The sequence below is a fragment of the Ochotona princeps genome, chromosome 2, assembly GCF_030435755.1.
Source record: "Ochotona princeps isolate mOchPri1 chromosome 2, mOchPri1.hap1, whole genome shotgun sequence".
Lineage (NCBI taxonomy): Eukaryota > Metazoa > Chordata > Mammalia > Lagomorpha > Ochotonidae > Ochotona > Ochotona princeps.
The window spans coordinates 84,158,061-84,177,446 of record NC_080833.1 but is presented as its reverse complement, the minus strand read 5'-3'; the positions used below and the strand labels follow the sequence as shown (position 1 = coordinate 84,177,446).

The window sequence follows — 19,386 nt, the reverse complement described above, 5'->3', positions numbered from 1 at the left end:
TGTACTAATCAGACACACAAAAAAAGCTAGAACAAAAGTTCAATGAAATAAATCAACTCGTATTACTATGATAGGAAACAATAGCAATACATTTTATACTAGTGACAAAATAAATGGCTAAAAGTAATGGTTTAGAAGAACATACAAGATTCTGAACAAAATTTTGCAGATTGTTTAGAAAAACAGCAGGCTATCAAGTGTCTATGCAACCATTTTGCAATGTGCATTTTCATGTGCGATACCAGCAGGGATGAGTTCAAAGGAGAATCAAGCAAATGCAGGAATAAATTATGTTAACAGAAGAAATGTTAGAATGTTAACAGAAGTTTAATCAAGATTATTGTTGGATTTCATATATTTACTATGTAGCTTTCTGCAATTCCTAAATAAACATACATCATTTTATAATTAGAAAAAAAAAGGCTGTTAAGAGTCAATACTGAATATTATTCATTTAAGGACAATAAGACCATAGTAAAAGGCCACTTTTACCAATCTTGGATTACATTGGATGTTTCCTTTCTTAACTCATCGAACCTGTATAACTAAGAATTCACAAGAGAAAGAGTGTCTGAAATCCAATAAAAATGAGATTGTCCAAATAAACTATAGAATGCTAATACAATGGAAAACAAAATTTAATCTTTCAAATAAATGCATGATCCACATATAATTTTTTCCTTCAAAATCTATCTCATATGAAAAGTAGTATTTTAAGCTGATGAATTTTAATTTGACAGTCAAATCTACTTTAAATTTCACCCACCTTGCACATAACCATGTGCTTTGGCATTCATTATACTTATCCTCCTACCTCACCACAACTCACTTCTTGTACCTACTACATAATTTAGCATTCTATTTCTTCTACTTAAAATGCATACTTTTGTAGAATGGGAAAGATCTGCATGCATTTACAAAGGCTCACAATTCCAATGAGCGTAGTGCGGTGTCATAAAATATCTAGCAAAGGGAGAAAATTGCAGGCTGAAATTTAGCAACATCCAAGATTTCAGAAGAAGGATTTAAATTACTATGAATCACTCAAAAACATTCTTAAAACCTCAATAAAACTGACTATCCAAAGTGTTTTATATTCACTTCAAAGAAGGAAAGAAAATACACTGGCAATGCTTAAAAGATTTATACTTGGACATGAACAAATGAAGAAAATCAGTGTGTAAGAACACCCAAAGAAGCAATTAACCAAAAAGAACTCCACTTAACCTTTTGTATTTGATGCTTTTCAGGAGAAATGAATCATTAAGATGCACTCTTTTCAAAGCAAATGTCTCACCTAAACAATAATATAATAATCTCTGTCTCTCTCCATCTCTCTCTCTCCTACCCCAACCCAAGTTTCCATTTCCAGTTCCCTCCCTCTCAACAGCATTTGTGTGTCATTTGTGTAAGTGCCCTGGTGTTTTAACCAATGCAAACGTATCCTTCCATTTCTTACCCAAAAGATTAGATCAGAAAGGAAATTAACTGTTTCAAAAAGCTCTAATTTTAAAATAAAAGTGAACATGCTTCCTACAGCCAGGGTAGTGAATGGCTTCAGGCTAAGCCAAATGTGTGTGCTGGAGAAGAAAGCCCACTGTGTTGCATGAATTGCTGTCTGGTATTCTTACTTCAAAATCACACATCCATTGCAAAAGAAAACACTTAAGTAACTTTGCTGAAACAAATGTATTAGAATTATGTTAGCATGTTACTGGACTTCTGAGGAAAGCAACCTGCTGACACCTGAAATCAGACATCTAACTTCCAGAACTCAGAGAACTGAGCTTTGTTATGGAGGACACCCAATTAGAGTCCTATACTACAGCAGCTCTCACAACTATTCCAGTTTGTCCACAACCACAGGGCATACACAGTCATGGGCAGGTGGAAGAAATCTTGCTTGGTTCTATTCATCCTATTTTCTACAAGTTATTACCTCCGGAAATTCCTGGTAGAGGTTTTTGCCTCTTTTCTTTTTTTTTTTTTTTTTTTTTTTTTTGCCTCTTTTCTTTTCTTTTCTTTTTTTTTTTCTTTCTTTTTTTTTTTTTTTTTTTTTTGCTTCTTTTCTTTAAGGCTATTAGATGACTGGAAAGCTCTACCACCCAAACAATTAAATGCACAGTGAAATATTAAAGTAATGATGGCTTCTCTGTATTTAAATATTCTGGAGATAACATGAAAAGAAACAAGTTAAAAGGGAAATTATGGCCTCGCTAAGAAGTGTCCTTTGTTAGTGCCACTCACTAAAATGCTACTCAGAAACTTCTCATAAATATCACATGAATTTTTCTGATAATACTAAATTGCATCTACCATCTGTGCACAAACAGCTATTTTCTTTTTACAAGTTGAGGGGGGGGGGAACCAATGTGAGAAGTGTGATAAATCAGAACACTGGCATGAAAAGGCCATGCAAATAAAATTGCTGATACACAAGAAACACTCACACCAAGAGACATCTGGTAAAAAAGCAACTTAGAGTAGAAAAAGTTAGAGAAGCCATGTTGTTAAGAGGGACACTCATCCTGATAGATCTAAATTTAGACTTACCAGCTGTGTTTTGGTTTACAAATCCTTCCAATCTGCCTGCTTATAATAATAATAAAAAATGAGAAAAGCTTCCTGTGGAGCACTGTTTCAAATGTGACTGCAGCAAAAGCCAAACTCTGTTACGGACTCCTAAGGTACATAACACTATTCTAAACCTATTTAACTACCATTATGTAGTACACATACCCAGCAGGCATAAATCCCACCCTTTTTTAAAATTTATTTTTATTGGAAAGGCAAATTTTACCAAGAGAATGAGAGAGAGAGAAAGATCTTCCGTCTGCTGTTTCACTCCCTAAATGCATGTCACACCCAGAGTTGAGGCCATCCAAAACCAGGAGCCAGGAGCCTCTTCTGGGTCTCCCATGTAGGTCAGGGTCCTAAGCACTTAGGCCATCCTCTACTGCTGTCCCAGATCACAAGCAGGGCACTGGATGGAAAGTAGAGCATCCAGCAGATGAACCAGTGTCCATAAGGGATGCTGATGCTGGCTGGTGAAGGATTAGCTGGTTTAGTCATCATGTCACCCTCTACATCGCAATTTATTTACCCATTATTCTGTTTCTTGTGGTTTTTTTCCCATTTTCTAAGTGTTACCACAAGTATTGTTTTTTCCTGACATTGAACATAAACATTTTTATGACGCAAAAATGCTTAATTTGTTTTTGACAAGGTTTTCTTCCAGAAGATTTAAATACAAGTATTAAAAGAAATAATCTCTGTGATCAAGCAGAGCAAAAGTCCACCCAACTTTAGACAAAAATAAGTTGAGTGAATTTGGTCAAGTCACTTCCTTTTCTGAGGTTCCATTTTCTTATCTGCAATCTCTTGGACTGGCCATAGTCATTCCAAATTATGGAAGTTTTTCAGAAAATAAAATGAGATTCAAAATGCCTACGGGAAATATTAATGAATTTGCTTATGCAAACCTTGTGACAGTCCTGCACATTATTTTTTTATATTTAATCAAATAAAAATGAGTAGGTGCTTTTCCCTCCCCACCCTTGTTTTCAGATAAGATCAATTAAAGTGTTAGTGGAGGCACCCAGATTTAAGAAATCAAACTTAATCTCTGCATTCACTTTCCTGTGAAATTAGATATAAATATAAAGCAAGGATAAGTAAAAAAAAATGGTCATTATACAGCACTATAGTGCCTGAGACCTAAAATATTGCATGTACATTCAACGTAGCATTGCTAAAAATTAGAAGAAAAAAAAACAGAAAAAAAGAATGGAGAAATGGAAGTGCTAAATGCATACAACTGTGTGTTTAACACATAGCAATGAAAACCAAGTTCAACCACAAGCCACACATCAAGTAGCTATTAGGAAAAGAAAGCAAATGATTGAATTCACACATGACTGCCATATTTAAAAGTTCTAAAACATTCAAGGTCCAAAAATTCATAAATCCTTAAAATACATGGTTTCAGGGTACACATACAAATCTTTGTGAAAGCAAATATAAGTGACAAACACACGATTCCGATTATTAGTTTCTTCCAAATGAGACAAAGACAGAGAGTGTAGAAGAGGGAGAGGAGCGAAAAGGAAAGGAGAGGCAGAGCTAGAGGAAGACAGGGCAAGGGAAAAGCAGAGGGAAACCAAGAGCATGGGGAAGAGGCAGGGAAAGAAGATGAACCCTGGGTGAACACACCAATGACTGAGAACAGAGAACATGGATGCAAACTTTACTATTCTATCTCCAGATTTCTCCAAACACTTTTCACAAAAAGCCATGTAATAAATAGTTTTGGTGTTATATGCTATCTGGTCTCTGTCAAAACATCTCAAGATGGTCATATAGTGCAAAAGAAATGACAAAAAAATACACCAATGCATAAAAATGGTTGTATTCCAATAATACCACATTTACAAAAACAAGGTGGAGTCAGTGGTATGACACAGAAGGTAAAGCCACCTCTTGCGGTGCCAGCATCCTATATGGGTACCACTTCAAGTCCTGGCTGCTGACGTCTGATCCAGCTCTCTGATGGTGAACCTAGGAAGTCAGCAGAGGAGAGCCCACGTGGTTGGACGACTGCATCCATGTGGCAGACCTGGAATAAGCTCCAGATTCTGGCATCGTCCAGGCCATTTGGATAATAGGCCAGATGAAGAAAAAATCTCTCCACAAAGCTCTCTGTAGCTGTGCCATTCAAATAAATAAACAAATCTTTAAAACAAAAAATGAAAAAAAAAAAGCAAAGGAAGAACAATCAGTTTTGTTAGTGGGTTAATGCCTATCTCTACTTTATACTACCCATTGTAGTATATAAATAACAATATAATTTACAAATATTCATCTATATTATAAGGTTTTTTAAAAGACAGATTTAAGGATATAAGCTTGATTACTAAGATATGTCCTTGAATTTTTCCTTATAGTTTTTCCATAAAACTTGGAAATAAAAATAAAGCCTTCTCAGTAATTAGCAGATAGGCAAAAGGTAAATTTCAGATTTTCAGAATTTTCGTTTCTTCTGGGATTTTTTTCCACATATATACACATGAACAGGTGCATACAAGTCAACATTATTAATCATGTTAATCATGCAGTAAACAACACTGCATGTACAAGCCAGGATAAAAGCACAACAACTAAAATGCTAAGGCTGAAAGGCAAGATTGGTCAGCAAGTGCATCCTTCAACACACTGAGGCAGCTTACACATGTGTCCCCAAGCTGCAACATATTGACTACATGTCCATGACATTTAAAACAATGACTGGTACAGGCCCAGCGTATTAGCTCAACTGGCTAATCCTCCCCCTGCAAGTGCTGAGATACCATGTGGGTGCTAGTTTCTGTCTCAATTGCTCCACTTCCCATCCAGCTCCCTGCCTGTGGCCTGGGAAAGCAGTAGAGGACGACCCAAAGCCTTGGGACCCTACCAGCATGCAAGAGACTCAGAAGAGGCTCCTAGCTTTGGATCAGATCAGCTCCTGTCACTGGGGAGTGAATCAAAAGATGCAAGATCTTTCTCTCTGTCTTTCCTTCTCTCTGTAAATCTGCCTTGCCAATAACAAAAAAACAAATCTTTAACAAAATAAATGATAAAGCTGCATATGATGAACTGCTTCTCAAATTGCAACACGACAACTTTGGGGTACGCATTATACTTATTAAAGCTGACAGCAGCTAACTATCAAATTGTGGATTCAGAGATGACTACCTATATGCAGAAGAAACCAGCAAAAAGACTCTGATCCATTGAATATGCTCTATGGACACATAATAATGCAGATTTAGCTCAGGAATGAAGTCATAACTAGTTTATAAACAATAAAATCTGCTGACTGCCATTAACTGTCACAGCTGAAATGGTCTACGGTAAACTAAAACCAGTCTACTGTACCTTCGCAGGTACTCCCCAGGGTAACTGTCTAAGTACCAAAATATCTGCCCCCACCAATAAACTTGCAAGCATTTTATTTTTGAAGAGTTTAGTATAGTATATATATATACATACATATCAGAAAAAATGTAGAAGATCAATACTGATGCATCAAACCCAAAGCCAAAATCACGCAGACAAAATTAAATTAGGAGGTAACTCTATTTCAGTGTTAAAACAAACAAACAAAAAAACCCTGCTGCTTAACTTTTTAATAATGCATATTTTTAGACTTTTTGAGAACTCACATTACTCTTATTCCTTATTAATTCTGAATCGCCCGGCTATTACTGCGCATAATGCCTCGCACATGACTGCATTTAAGTAACAATACAAGAATCTTGGCATTATTCTTAACAGTCATTGGAAACATATAATGCAATGATTAAAAAAAATCCGATACGTTCTAATTTTTACTTTCATGGAGACTCCTATCACTCTCAAAAACTTTCCTATATTTTTACATAACTAACTAACAATCTTGTATACACATACACACATGTATCCATATCTGGGCTACACAATATATTATTACAGAGTTAGCTGCATAGCTAGAGGCCATACACTCTTATTCAGACTGCTCATAATTTCCAATTGTAACTTGTTAATTATAATTACTATAGCTCTGTTTATCTCAAATATTCCCAGGTAATTTCTTAATTAGTGAAAAATTTAATGTTCTATTTTTAATTATTTTTTGTCTTTATCCTGAAATATTCCAAATGCCAAATAACTGCCACAAATCCACCATCAGAGGGGGCATGATTGTTTTGAAAGACCCCTCTGTTTCCTGTCAGATGATTCTTTGTGCGCGTTCATGGAAACACTAATTTCTGCACTACATTTATTTTGGTGTACAGAAGAACAACCCCTTGAAGCCCATGCACGGTTGTTCCATGATATGCATTTTCGTGAGTTTTTGAAGACCCCATTGTATATATGCATTTCAACAATTTTTCCACTGAAATAAACTTATCTTTTAGTTCCATTTTGCATGAACTTTTTGAAGTACTCTCATACTTCCTGGATAGTTAGAAACTTCTCCAGTTTTAAAGAAGCATACGCCAAGAATGTGCCTTTTGCTTTTGATCACACATAACATACTTTCATTTAAATCCTAAACAGACTTTCTAGTCATTCTATTTCATTTTAAAATATTGAATTCTATTTTATATTTGAAAATAATTTTATATAATAATTCAAAATATTCCATACAATACATATATATCTCAAAAAAGTCAGACATTCCAATTATTCCTATGAAACAATCTAGAGAGGTAAATCCATATACAGAGAAAGAAACAATGGCTACGTGGTTTTCCACAGTTAGGAGTAAAAACAAGGATTCATTGTAAAAATGAATGATAGATATTTCCAAAGGCAATGAGTCTCTTTAAAATGGTTTACAGGGATGATTGTGCACTCAGTTTACTCAAAAATCATTCAATCATAGTGACTCAATTTTACATAAGAAAGGTATGTGTTAATAATGGTTTTCTAAGAAAAAGGTAATCAGATAAAAGTATTTTTCAAAGTAAACAAATGTTTGATTTTAATAATTTGGTGTTTAAACTTCCATCCTTCTTACAGAAGATTCATGTGGGTAATGTAGATTGAGTTTCAGGCTCCCAGCATTGTGTTGGCCAGGTATTGGCTGTTGCCGTCAACTGAAAAATGAGCCCCAGAGGGAAGATTTCTTTCTCTTTCTCTCTCTCTCTCTCTCTCTCTCTCTCTCTCTTTCTCTCTCTCTCGTTTGCTCGCTCTACCTTTCAAATAAATAATATATCTTTAAAGAACTTCATGAAATAAAGTATGTTACTTAGAGTACAATAAGTTTAAATTTAGAACCTTCTGACGACATTACACAAAATATCTGCAATAATGTTTTCCCATTGCCACGGACCAGCCATTAAATGAAGCATTGTTATCTGTGCATTAGAGTCCTAGTTCCTCTCCAATAGGTTTCCATGTCACATCAGCTGTAGATGTCACCAACGCTTGCCTCTTTTTGCACCTACATTTACAGGCATGATGGATTATCAAAACTCTTCTGTGAGCTACACACTATTTTTCTCCTTTCCTGCCAAAGTTGCTTTTCATTGCAGTACACTGGCTGGCTGGCTGGCTGGAGCAAGTGCTATTAATTAGCATAAGGGGATTTACTCTTCCAAGTAAAAGACATTTCTGATGCTCTGCCTACGTTTTTTAAGCTTCATGTTCATTTCTTCTAATATAAAATAAACAGGGGATTTTGTTCAAGACTGAGGTTCAACATAGCTCTGTGTCATCCAGCAATAACATTGTTCACCACTGATTAAAACCAATTCATTTCAATTATATTTACCATCGTATCCTGCTAGGAAAACATGATTCAAACTGAATTTCCTGAAAACATCAACAGCAAATTACTATTATAATTGGAAATATAAATCCGGAAAAAGCCAGAGGCCATGCCATTCTTTAATGTAAATACATTCTAAATATTCCAGAAATATTTGAGGGTCCCTAATTTCCTACTTTTAAGAGGCTTAACCTGTTGAAAACAGGCAAGAAAACAATAAAGAAAGAAAGAAATACATATTTATAAGCCAGAAGCTATTAAGTATTGCAAGATTCAAAATACAGAATTGAAAGAAATTAGCTCTGTTTTAGGAATGATGAAGACTAGGTAGTTTTACAAGAGGCCATAAATACTAGTAAGGATTAATTTGTTGGTCCAACAATAATTACACAGAAGTAGGTAAATAAATAGCTTACATATCGGCAACAGTCAATTTACAGCAAAACTTCTGGACCTATATTTCTTTAAATAAGTGCTTTTCAAACTGAAAGGTGCAAACTAATCACAAGTGAATCCTGTTCAAATACAGATACTCATTCACCAGGTTCAAAGGGAGCTATGAGATTGCAAATCTAATCACTTCTCAGGTGACACAAAAGATTCATGTATCATTACATGAGGAGTAAGGCTCCTTGAATGACAAATGTGACAATAAAATCAGAGCCACGGGCCTGGCATGGTAGCCTAGTGGCTGAAGTTCTCGCCTTGCACACCCCGGGATCCCATTCGGACGCCAGTTCATGTCCCGGAGGGCCTGCTTCCATCCACCTCTCTGCTTGTGATCCGGGAAAGCAGTCAAGGACGGCCCAAAGCCTCAGGACCCTGCACCCACATGGAAGACCCAGAAAAGGCTCCTGGCTCCTGGCCTTGGATCAGAGCAGCTCTAGCCATTGTGGCTCCTTGGGGAGTGATTCATCAGACGGAAGATCTTCCCCTCTGTCTTTCCTCCTCTCTGTACATCTGCCTTTCCAATAAAAATAAAATAAATCTTTAAAAATAATAAATCAGAACCATTAACTCTGGAAACAGGTTTTTCTGTGAGCATTTGGGACAGACTAACAGCAGAAAATAAAGACAATGGAGATCTGACTGGAGACTGTTTTATTGGCTGTCAGAAGAAACCACGTAACTGCTCCAATTGTAACAAAAATCAGAAAATAATTCCAGAAATCCAAGAAGTTAAAACTATGAGTGCTTTTCAAGTAATGGCAAAGAAGGAAAGTGAGTGCCCAGTGTATCTAAGGCAGTGTACAGTATCAGAAAATGGCTTGTTAAACAGTGTAAGTCTGAGAAGAGAAACATACAAATTAGAGAAGGGAAGAACATGATTCGGTATGGGAACGGAGCTGAAGAGTTGAGTAGGATCACCTAATTTACATTTTTTCCACAGCCGTTATCGTTGAATGTAGCCAAGAAAAAAATTCTACTGGCAAAATCTCTTAATAACAGCCAAGGACAATTCAACTTCTACAGCCCTGTCCAGGTCATGCTACGACATCTGCAACAACAGAGTTCATGCTTGAGCTAGGAAAGCCCTCTCACTTTGACACTCTTGATTAGGAAACACTTTAACCTGAAACTTCCGAATATACTTTGGTATACCAGTCCTAGTTTTGTCCTTCAAAATCACAAGCATTTAACCTCCTTAGACCATAATAACTCTTCACTAAGTAGTTAAAATAATAAATCTAAGCTATTTCAAAGCTGTGCTGTTATTGCCTTCTTCTATGGCCAAGGTTTTCTTATATATATCATCAGTGAAACGCTTGTGTTCTTTCTCCCTCCTGACACTGGATGTGTAGCAAGACTGCTGCTTCTTTTTGTGCTGATGGAGGGCAGCATTAATGGATCTAACCCCTCTTTCTGCAAAGCACGGATAAATCTTAGGCTCTAACTCAACACATTATTCCAAAAACTAGAAAAACCCTAGCATGAAAGACAGGATAATACTCTTTCAACATTCTTCCTGATACAACCTTCGGACTCTTCTTTGGAAACACAGGTTTTCAGAATGGATATTCAAAACTGTCATGGGCAGTCCAAACGATAGAATAATAATCTATATGATCTTGAAAGTTTAGGTTCATTATCATGTCATTTGTTGACACTGCTTTATCATTGAAAACCATTAAGAATATTTGCACTGGAAACAGCTATACGGTCAATGTTGTGGCACGCTGCATTAGCCACTATTTGAAATGCTGGCATCAACTATCAGATCACCAAGTCAAGTACTGGCTACCATGCTGCTGTAAGCTACTATGTGCAACACTGTCCCCCCCTTCTCAAACTGCCAGTTCAAGTCCTGCCTAAATCCAGCTCCCTGTTAACATGCATGGAAAAACAGCAGATGCTGGCCTAACTGCTCAGGTTCTGACTACCCACATGGGCAATCAAGATGGAGTTCCTGTCTCCTCCTTCATTCTGCTAGCTTGCTCTTTCTCATTCTGCACTTTCTTATTATGCTTAAGCACTCATTTAGGAAAAAAGAACAGAAAATGGAGCTAAATGATGTCTCCTTCAATTGACTTTAAAATTACTTCTATTCATATTTTTGTTGTTCACATACATTGAATCAAAAAAACAGAACATGAGACAAGTTTTATCTTATTTCTAAAAATTATCTATGCTTTCTTTCTCTTCTTTTTCGTCAATATACAAAATTGACGTATAGGAAAACCATGATGGCAGACAGTAATATTTCAAGTGGGTGTAATAAATAGTCTTGGGTTGGATCCACTTTATTATTAATTTATTATTGAAGCACAAAGAGAAAGAGATACATTCAAACAAGAAGAGCCTTCCACCCACTGATTCACTTCCCAAATACTAAAAATTGCCAGGTATGGACCACACCAAAGCCATGAGCTAGAAACCCAATACAAGTTTTCCACATTTGTGGCAGAGACCCATGCCTGAGGCACTACCTGCTGCTTCCCGGTGTTTGCATCAGCAGGTCAGTACAATGAAGGGAAATGCTGGCACTCACATCTAGACACGCCGACAGGGGATTTGAGTATTTCAACCATTTTCTTAACTATTAAGCCAAACTCCCTCTCTACTTTCTTTTTAAAATTAGCTTCACTTTTATTCAACCATCTAAACGTTAAGGTTCACTGGCCCAGAGTCAGAATGTAGGCCCTAGCGAAACTGCAATACATAGTCCTTGTATTTGCTATCTGTGCTCATTTTACAGATATATAGATGAATAATCCGAGGCACCGACATTAATTAATCTACCCTAAGAATCAAAACTTGTAAGCAACGGAGTTACGATTCAAACATGGGCAGGAGTGGCTGGAGTATCTACTCCTGATCACTAAACTTACATTTTATCGTGTTCTCATTTATGGTAACAAACAGAATTATCTTAAGAATATTTGAATCAATGAAATGTCACAGTCTGCTCCTAATCTCAGTACTCTAATTTACTAAAATACTTGGAAAGTTGATTATGTTTTACATACTACCAGCTATTGCTGCAGTTACCACTCATGTCATCTCATCCCCAAACTCACTGGTCTAAAACAATGTTATTGTTTTATATTCATGACTGCTCACTGGCTTATCAGACATGGAATTCAGCCAGAGCTTAGCAAGGTTTCCTGTCTCTCTTCCATTATCCTTGTTATTGAGAGCTCCTTTGGAAAGCTTCCATAACTGAGGGCACCTGGATGCTGGGGACAAGCTTGCAGAAACATCTTCATTGGCAAGCACTCTGGATGAAGTCTGGGACTTGGATTCGGGATTGCTGACAGGCAGATTTGGTCTCTATGAGCTTCCTCACAGCAGAAGGCCTTAGCTTGTATTTCTTCCATACCAGCTCCAAAGAAAACCAGTGAAATGAAACCTGTATTGGCCTTTTATACTCTAGACTTGAAAGCTGCACAGCATCACTTCCATCATTCCCTGTTGTTGCTGGCTTGAAGTTCTCAGAAATTTATCAGCTATCAAAGATTGACATAATCAAGGTTAATCGGCAAGTAATGCACCAGCACCCAGAGGGACCATACAGTGGGAAAGTTCTACTAACTGGTTCCAGGAAGGGAGCTGAACAATGTGGTCTTACTGGGCTGGGGAGGCATGGCAACACCCGCATCAATCTCTGGCTCAATACCCTGGGCACATAGCACTTCGGTTTACATCTAGCTTGGTATTCCTTGCAAGCACTGTTGTTCTCCTGATATAACACACTAAAAATGGTGCATTTACTCAATACCGCCCGCCCTTGCCAAGATGGCCACATATCACGCTCTGCTACTCTGGGCATATATTTGAGCAGAAAAATTCCTAAAAGTGCAGTAATGGCATTTTGCAGTGGACAGCCCTAGTTCTTGTATGACTTGGAGTTAGGTAAAGCAGTCTGGTTCAAGATAGATATGTGGTGGGGTTGTAAGGACTTGATTTTCTGATTCCTATTTCTTTGTAGTCTCATTAGAGGTCAAGGCAGCCAAACTCCCATCCATCTTCAAGCAAAGGGGAAAAGACCTCATCTCTTCACACCAGGATGGCAGGTGACATAGAGAAGAGTAAGCAGAACAGCAGACATGGATGCGGCCAGCCTTATCCAAAGCTTTCCTGCTTGCATCAGCTCCCACCTGACTATTGTTTGTCCTCTAGGTAGTGACTCCAAGGATGATATCTCTTTAGCAGGTCATCCAGTGGGAGACAAAGCAAGATATTCAACAAGAGGAAACGTGCTGAAGGAACATGTTCCTTCCTCCCTCTCTGCTTTGGCATCACACCTCTGGCACTACCTAAATCTCTCCACAAACCTATTTCCGGTGCAAATGGCCCCTTCTCCACACTTCCAATTCTCTCAGGTTTAGGTGAAACTAATATTATTCTATATTCCTTTAGAGGTAGGAATGCTAATGTCCTTTCTGGTTCCAATGAGACTATATTCTTATGTCCTTTCTGGTTATGAACTCTGTGATTCCAAAAGTATTCCTGACATTAAACTCTCAATTAAACCACTGGAAAGAATTCTGATTTTTAAAAGGGGAGTAGCTGGTACAGGACACACCTGAAACCAGATACAGACTGTTCAAGGAACAACTGCAAAAAATTAGAAAGGTGGTCAATGTCTTCGAAGTATTTTTACTCAGCTATTAGATGGTATAATTATGTTCCTCTATCATGATTTGAACTTCCACACTGAAAGATCACACTGAGAGAGAGAGAGAGAGAGAATATCTATGACAGTGGATAGCCTTGTGGAGAGGCAGAGAACTGGTTTCAACACACCTTTTCCTATGCCCCTACTCAAACCCCTTATGTAAAACGGCACAGCCTTTGCAGAAAACCAACAGAAATCTTACTGTATACTTTAAACTACCCCCTAGTTTATGTAATAATTAATATCATGTAAATGGAAAATTACTAAACACCTATATATTCAGAAAGACTTCTAAGCAAAACTATGGGTAATATTTTTCCAAAATGCCACCTCAAATACACACGCTTTTGATTTATTCCCCATTTTCTACAAAAACAACATTGTGGACAGGTGTCTGCAACACCAGCATCCCACATGAGCATCAGTCTGAGTTCTGGCTGAGCTGCTTCTGCAGCACCTCCCTGATCATGGGCAGCAGAAGACGTCTCAAGTGCTTGGACCCCTGCCATCCACACAAGTGATCCGGACAGAGTTCCAGGCTCCGAGCTTCATCCTGGCCCAATCCAAGCCGTCGTGGATATCTAGCAAATCAACCAGCAGGTGGGAGATATATTATTTCTCTTTTTCTTTCTCTTTGTGACTCTTTCAAATAAATTAAATTAATCCTTAAAATCTTGAGAAAGGCAGTGTCCTAGAGGTAAAATTCCCTGCCAAGACACCCGTATCCCACACGGAGAGAAGTCTCAGTTTTCCTACTGATTCCAGCTTCCTATTAATGCACCCCTTAGGAAGTAACCGTGCCTGAGGCCCTTGGGGGAGACTTATTCATCTGGCACAGCCCCAAATTTTAGCATGCACTTTTGCAACAGACTAAACCAGGGATTAGAAGCTCTCTATTTTACTGTCTATCTGTATCCAATTCTGGTCTCTGAAAATAGAACTACAGAGAGGGCAAGATCTTCCATACACTGGTTCACTTTCCTAATCACTGCAACAGATGAGGCTAGGCCAAGCAAAATCCAGGAACCTGGAATTCCATCCAAGTTTCCCATACGGGTATCAGGGGCCCAAGGACTTGGGTCATCTTCTGCTTTCCCAGGCAGATTATTAGGGAACAGGATTGGAACTGGCACAGACGGAACACAAACTGTTGCTGATATGGAGTATTGTAGACAGTGGTTTAACCTACTGCACCAGAATGTCTGCACTCAGTCATTTCCTTAAGTATTTTTAATAAAACACTAAATAATTCAGTTTTGAAGTTTTGTGGAGATAGAAATTCAACATGCTAATCTATACTGTCCATAAACTCCTTTTCGTCCATTTTTTTGTTGTTAGATTTACTCACTTTTTTATTGGAAAGACCAGATCTACACAAGGAAGGAGAGTGGACAATCTTCCATCCACTGGTTCACTCTCCAAGTGGCTGCAATGGCCAGAGTTGAGCTGATCCGAAGCCAGGAGCCTGGAGCTTCTTCCAGGTCTCCCATGTGGGCTGCTTTCCCAGTTCACAAGCAGGAAGCTAGACGGGAAGCGGGACTGCCAGAACATGAACTGGCACCTATATAGGATCCCGGGCATGCACAGCAAGAACATTAGCCACTAGGCTACTACGCCAAGTCCATCCATTAAATTTTTTTTTAAAGAATTTTTTTATTGGAAATTCAGGTATACAGAGTTGAGGAAAAGTATACAGAAGATCTTCCGTCTGCTGGTTCACTCTCCAAGTGGCCATAACAGCCAGAGCTGAGCCAAGCTGAAGCCAGGAACCCGGAGCTTCTTCTGGGTCTCCCATGCGGCTACAAGGTCCCAAGGCTTTGGCCTATCTTTGGCTCCTTTCCCAGGCCACAAGCAGGGAGCTGGATGGGAAGTGGGGCTGCTAGGACATAAACCAGGGCCCAAATGGGATCCTAAGGCATGCAAGTTAAGGACTTAAGCCACTAGGCTACTGCACTAGGCCCACCCATCCATTATCTTTTTAAAAAGGATATTTATCTATGTCCAGTTAAGGGGCAGCTGTCCCACAGTTTGTGACTGTTCAGGCATGAGAAATGGCAGTAAGGATGTGAAGCCTTCATAACCTTAAATAATGAGTCCTGATTCCTTTGAAGGGGCCAATAACAAGAGCTTTAGCTTACTAACACCAGATAAGCACAACAATGCTCACTGTGATCTATGAAGGTAAGGTGCAATTCAACTTCTACACACAACAGCACATAATAAAACACTTTTTTTCATATTATTAATTATTTCCCCTAAAAGGAAAATACTTTCCTTGAATCGTAATGCAACTTGCCCTGTAGCTCTAAATTTGGGGTGAGTCTCTTCTCTTTTTGGACTAGTTCTAACACAATTCCCGTACATCTTTTTTTTCCTTCTCATGTGTTTTTTTGTCTGTACACCATCAGTCATCTTTTCCGCCCTTCCAACATTAAACTTCAAATCAATATCCTGTGCATTTCCTGTGCGCTCTGGAGTCCAGAATCATTGTCTTCTCATTGATCTATCTGAAAACGCAAAAAGTATAACCTTTCAGTAATATTCTCGTCTACTCTTGATTTATAGTGCCCTTTTAGAGTGTGTTTGTATTTTCCTTGGATTGCCAGATTGTGATAGCTACAATTTAATCTTGAATATCTCTCCAAATAGTTAGTATAGCATCACACATGGAAGAATGTATTTGCAATAAAATGTAGGAAGAAAAGGAATAACAACCCAAAGTTTCTATTCTTCAAAATAGTCTAGAAGAGAATACCAGGGATATATTTGCAAATAATCTAAGGCAAGGATGGGAGCCTTCTTACTAACAAGGGCCATTTGATAGTCGAAATATTCATCGGCCAAGAAAAATTACTGAATGAAATATTAGCCTGTTCCTGCAGCCAACAATGGGGCACAATGGGTTAAGCCACCATGTGTCATGCAGCAGCTCAGGCCCCCCAGTTGCTCCAGGTCCCATCTGGGGAAAACAGAGGAGAATGGCTCAAGGTTTTGGATACCTGTGCCCAAGCGGGAGACCCAAAAGAAACTACAGTGTCCCGCCTTTAGACCGGTGCAGCTAGCCCCAATCACTGCAGCCATCTGAGGCGTGAACCAGCAAATGGAACATCTCTCTCTCTCTCTCTCCCTCGCCATCTCATTTTCTTTGTATCTACAACTCTGCCATTCAAATAAATGTAATATTTTTAAAATTTCCCTGCAACCGATTTACTGAATTTCCAGACCCATCTGCAGACACCTTGACAGGACCAGACCACATGATTTCTCAGCCTTCCATCATGTTCCAAGGGAGTGAAGAGTACAAACATGAATGCATGCTGAATATTAAATTAGGCAGTGCTAAAGTACCTAAGGATACCAACAGTCTGCTTTAAAAGTAATTGTTCATGAACATCCTTGGGTAGACTGGATAAGACACTTTCACAGGGAAACAGGCTGAAAAGGGGAGAGAGAGAGTAGGCCAATGGAGAATTCCTTTAATTTTTTTGTCCAACTATAGTTTAAGGCTGAAATTCTTCATTCCATAATGTAAGTTGCTGATCAGTTTTAAAATGCTCCAAATATGGTATTCTTTTCAGACTTTAGCCAACGTTACAACCTTACTTCAATCTACATGACCAATTTCTAAGAGAATTGGTTTTCAACTTTTGTAAGGACCCAACACAAGTAGTTAAACACTACAGACAAGCAAAGTGGATCTACCTGCACTGTCCTGAAGCCGTCTTTTAAAGGAATATAAAATGTGGCAGAAAAACAAATTTTCATTTAGAAAGAGATAAGAAATCTCAATAAATGACCTCTGCCATCTAGATCTACATTTCCTGCTCTCACAGTTTCAGGTCATTTAACAGAAATGGTCCTGGTTGCAAACTGGCCTGTCTATTCCACCTAAAAGAGTGACAATCCCAGCAACCACAAATGCCACCAGAGGCCTGAGCAAAAGAACCATTGAAAGCTTAGCCTTCATCAGGTTCACCTATACCCACCTCTGATTATCCGGCCTCATTGGGATGCCCAGGAACTGGCTGGCATTTTTAAGATCCGGGGGAAAGGGAATCACCCAGAGGGTTAAGGTGAAAATAATTGCAGATGATGCTGATATACAACAGCCGCTCCCACACGGACCAACCTTCATAGACTTCAAAGGCAATGTCGTCAAGAAAGAATGAATGAATGTGTGAAATACAAAAAAGCAGCATTAACTTTTTCAAAATAAGTGCAAAATAATTCCATAGTTTTATAATATAAGCGAACACAAAAAAGTCAGAAGACAGGTAACGCTGTCATCTCGAATAGGACGGGACCTATCACTCTGTTTATCCCTGTGAAAACACAAACTTCACATATTCTTGTTTAGTGAGACTGCCTGCGCCCTGACTCACTTCAGTTGCCTCTCCCATAGTAAGGACAGCTGCTAGATAGTAGGCTGCTATGGCACATGGCACTAGCCTTCCAGAGGGAAGCGAAGGGAAAACGAAAGCGCAGGCTGTGGTTTTGCTGGCAGTAGCCACCATTTACAACGTCCCAGGCTGAACAGTCCAAGAGCTTCCTAGGAGGCACGGCGCTGCCGCCTCCTGTCGGGGAGATCCTAGCACCCATTCCCGCTGGCCTGGAGGCGCGCCTCGCAATGTCATCCAATTCTCAAACCCACATCCAGTCACAGCAAATCATTTTCTTCAGGCTCGGCCGCTGCCTCTCGCCCGGCGCAGGGCTGGCCATGCTAGAAAGGCTGGCACGAGCAAGGGTAGTCTCAGGGCACCCGCCTCCGAAGGAAAGACACGGTCGTGAGATGTGCGTGCCAAGGAAAGGAGCAGGGAAAACAAATCACAACTTTGCACACTCCACGAACACTCGGCCCTGCAGAGCGGAAGGTCAAAGTGCAGAGAAGGGAGCGGCTACAGTTTAGAGCTCCGGGGACAGCAGCCAAGCGGGGTCCCGCAGCCTGGGATGACCGCACCCACCTCCAGCCCCGGGCCTCGGCACAAGGAGGGGTGCTGCGCGGGAAGCAACCGCCGACACGACACAGAGGTGGCAACTCCCAGAGTTGCCTCGGAACTTTCCCGGGACTCGCCGCCGCCCTCACCTTACTGAACACCTCCAGGTCGTCCTCGTCCTCGTCGAGATCCAGCACCTCGGCCTGTAGCAGGGCGGAGGAGCCGCTGCTACTCCCCAGGAAGGGAGAGCCACTCCCCGGGTTTCCTCCATCGGCGCCCCTGGCCGGGAGGCCCGAAGAACGCGCCTGAGATGCCCGGCGCTCGCCCTCCATCCCGAGAGTGCGCGCCCCGCCGCCGCCTCCGCCGCCAGCCCGGCACCCCCGAGCGTGCCCATTGGCTCCTGCGCATCCAGCGCCTCCCCGGCCGGCCCCGCTCCAGCCCCTCGGCCGCTGCGCAGAAGCGGAACTGCCGGGGCCAGCGCCTGGCCGGGAAGGGTGGCCGCGGGCCGCCGCGCATCCCCCGCCTGGCCTGCGGCCGGCGGGAGGGGAACCGTGGGGCCCTGGAACCCCCGGCGCGGGCGGAAACCTGGAGGCTGCCCCTGGAAGGTAGACGGGCAGCGCACGCTGTCCCTGCCGGCTGTTGAGGAGGCAACCGAGCAAAGCGTCCAGTTTGCGGGATCCACAGCAGGGCTGGCGGGCAGCTGACCTGGCACCCAGAGAGGAGAAACCGACCCTGTGTTTCCTGCGGTTAATGGTTGCCTTCTTTCTTGGTTGTGATTTTTCGAGTCTGTTCCTATTCGGCTAATAAAAACAAAATAACCAATATAAAAACCTCTGTTTTTGTAATCGATTTTCAACCCAGTAGCTGGAACTGCGGTTATTTCAACGCCAAACCAAGGAAGCTGAGATCATAAAACTATCTTCAGACACTTTCAAATGTTTCTTGACTCCAGGAAATCTGCCCGAAGTTAATGAGCAAGAATGTTCTTAAGAGCGGCCAACAGCTGGCTGCTGCCACGGAAATTGATCCTCAGTCCTTAC

At 40.3% G+C, this 19,386-nt stretch overlaps 1 protein-coding gene across 1 annotated transcript in view; it reads right to left on the bottom strand.

Annotated features, from left to right (window-relative positions):
• Nucleotides 1–18,811, bottom strand: part of SNX7 (sorting nexin 7) — a 100,747-nt gene extending 81,936 nt beyond the window's left edge. The window contains exon 1 of the mRNA XM_004582020.3: nt 18,496–18,811. Coding sequence (XP_004582077.2) covers nt 18,496–18,678 — 183 coding nt within the window. The 5' untranslated portion in view covers nt 18,679–18,811. The remainder of the gene's footprint in view (nt 1–18,495) is intronic.
• Between the last annotated feature and the right edge of the window lie 575 nt (nt 18,812–19,386).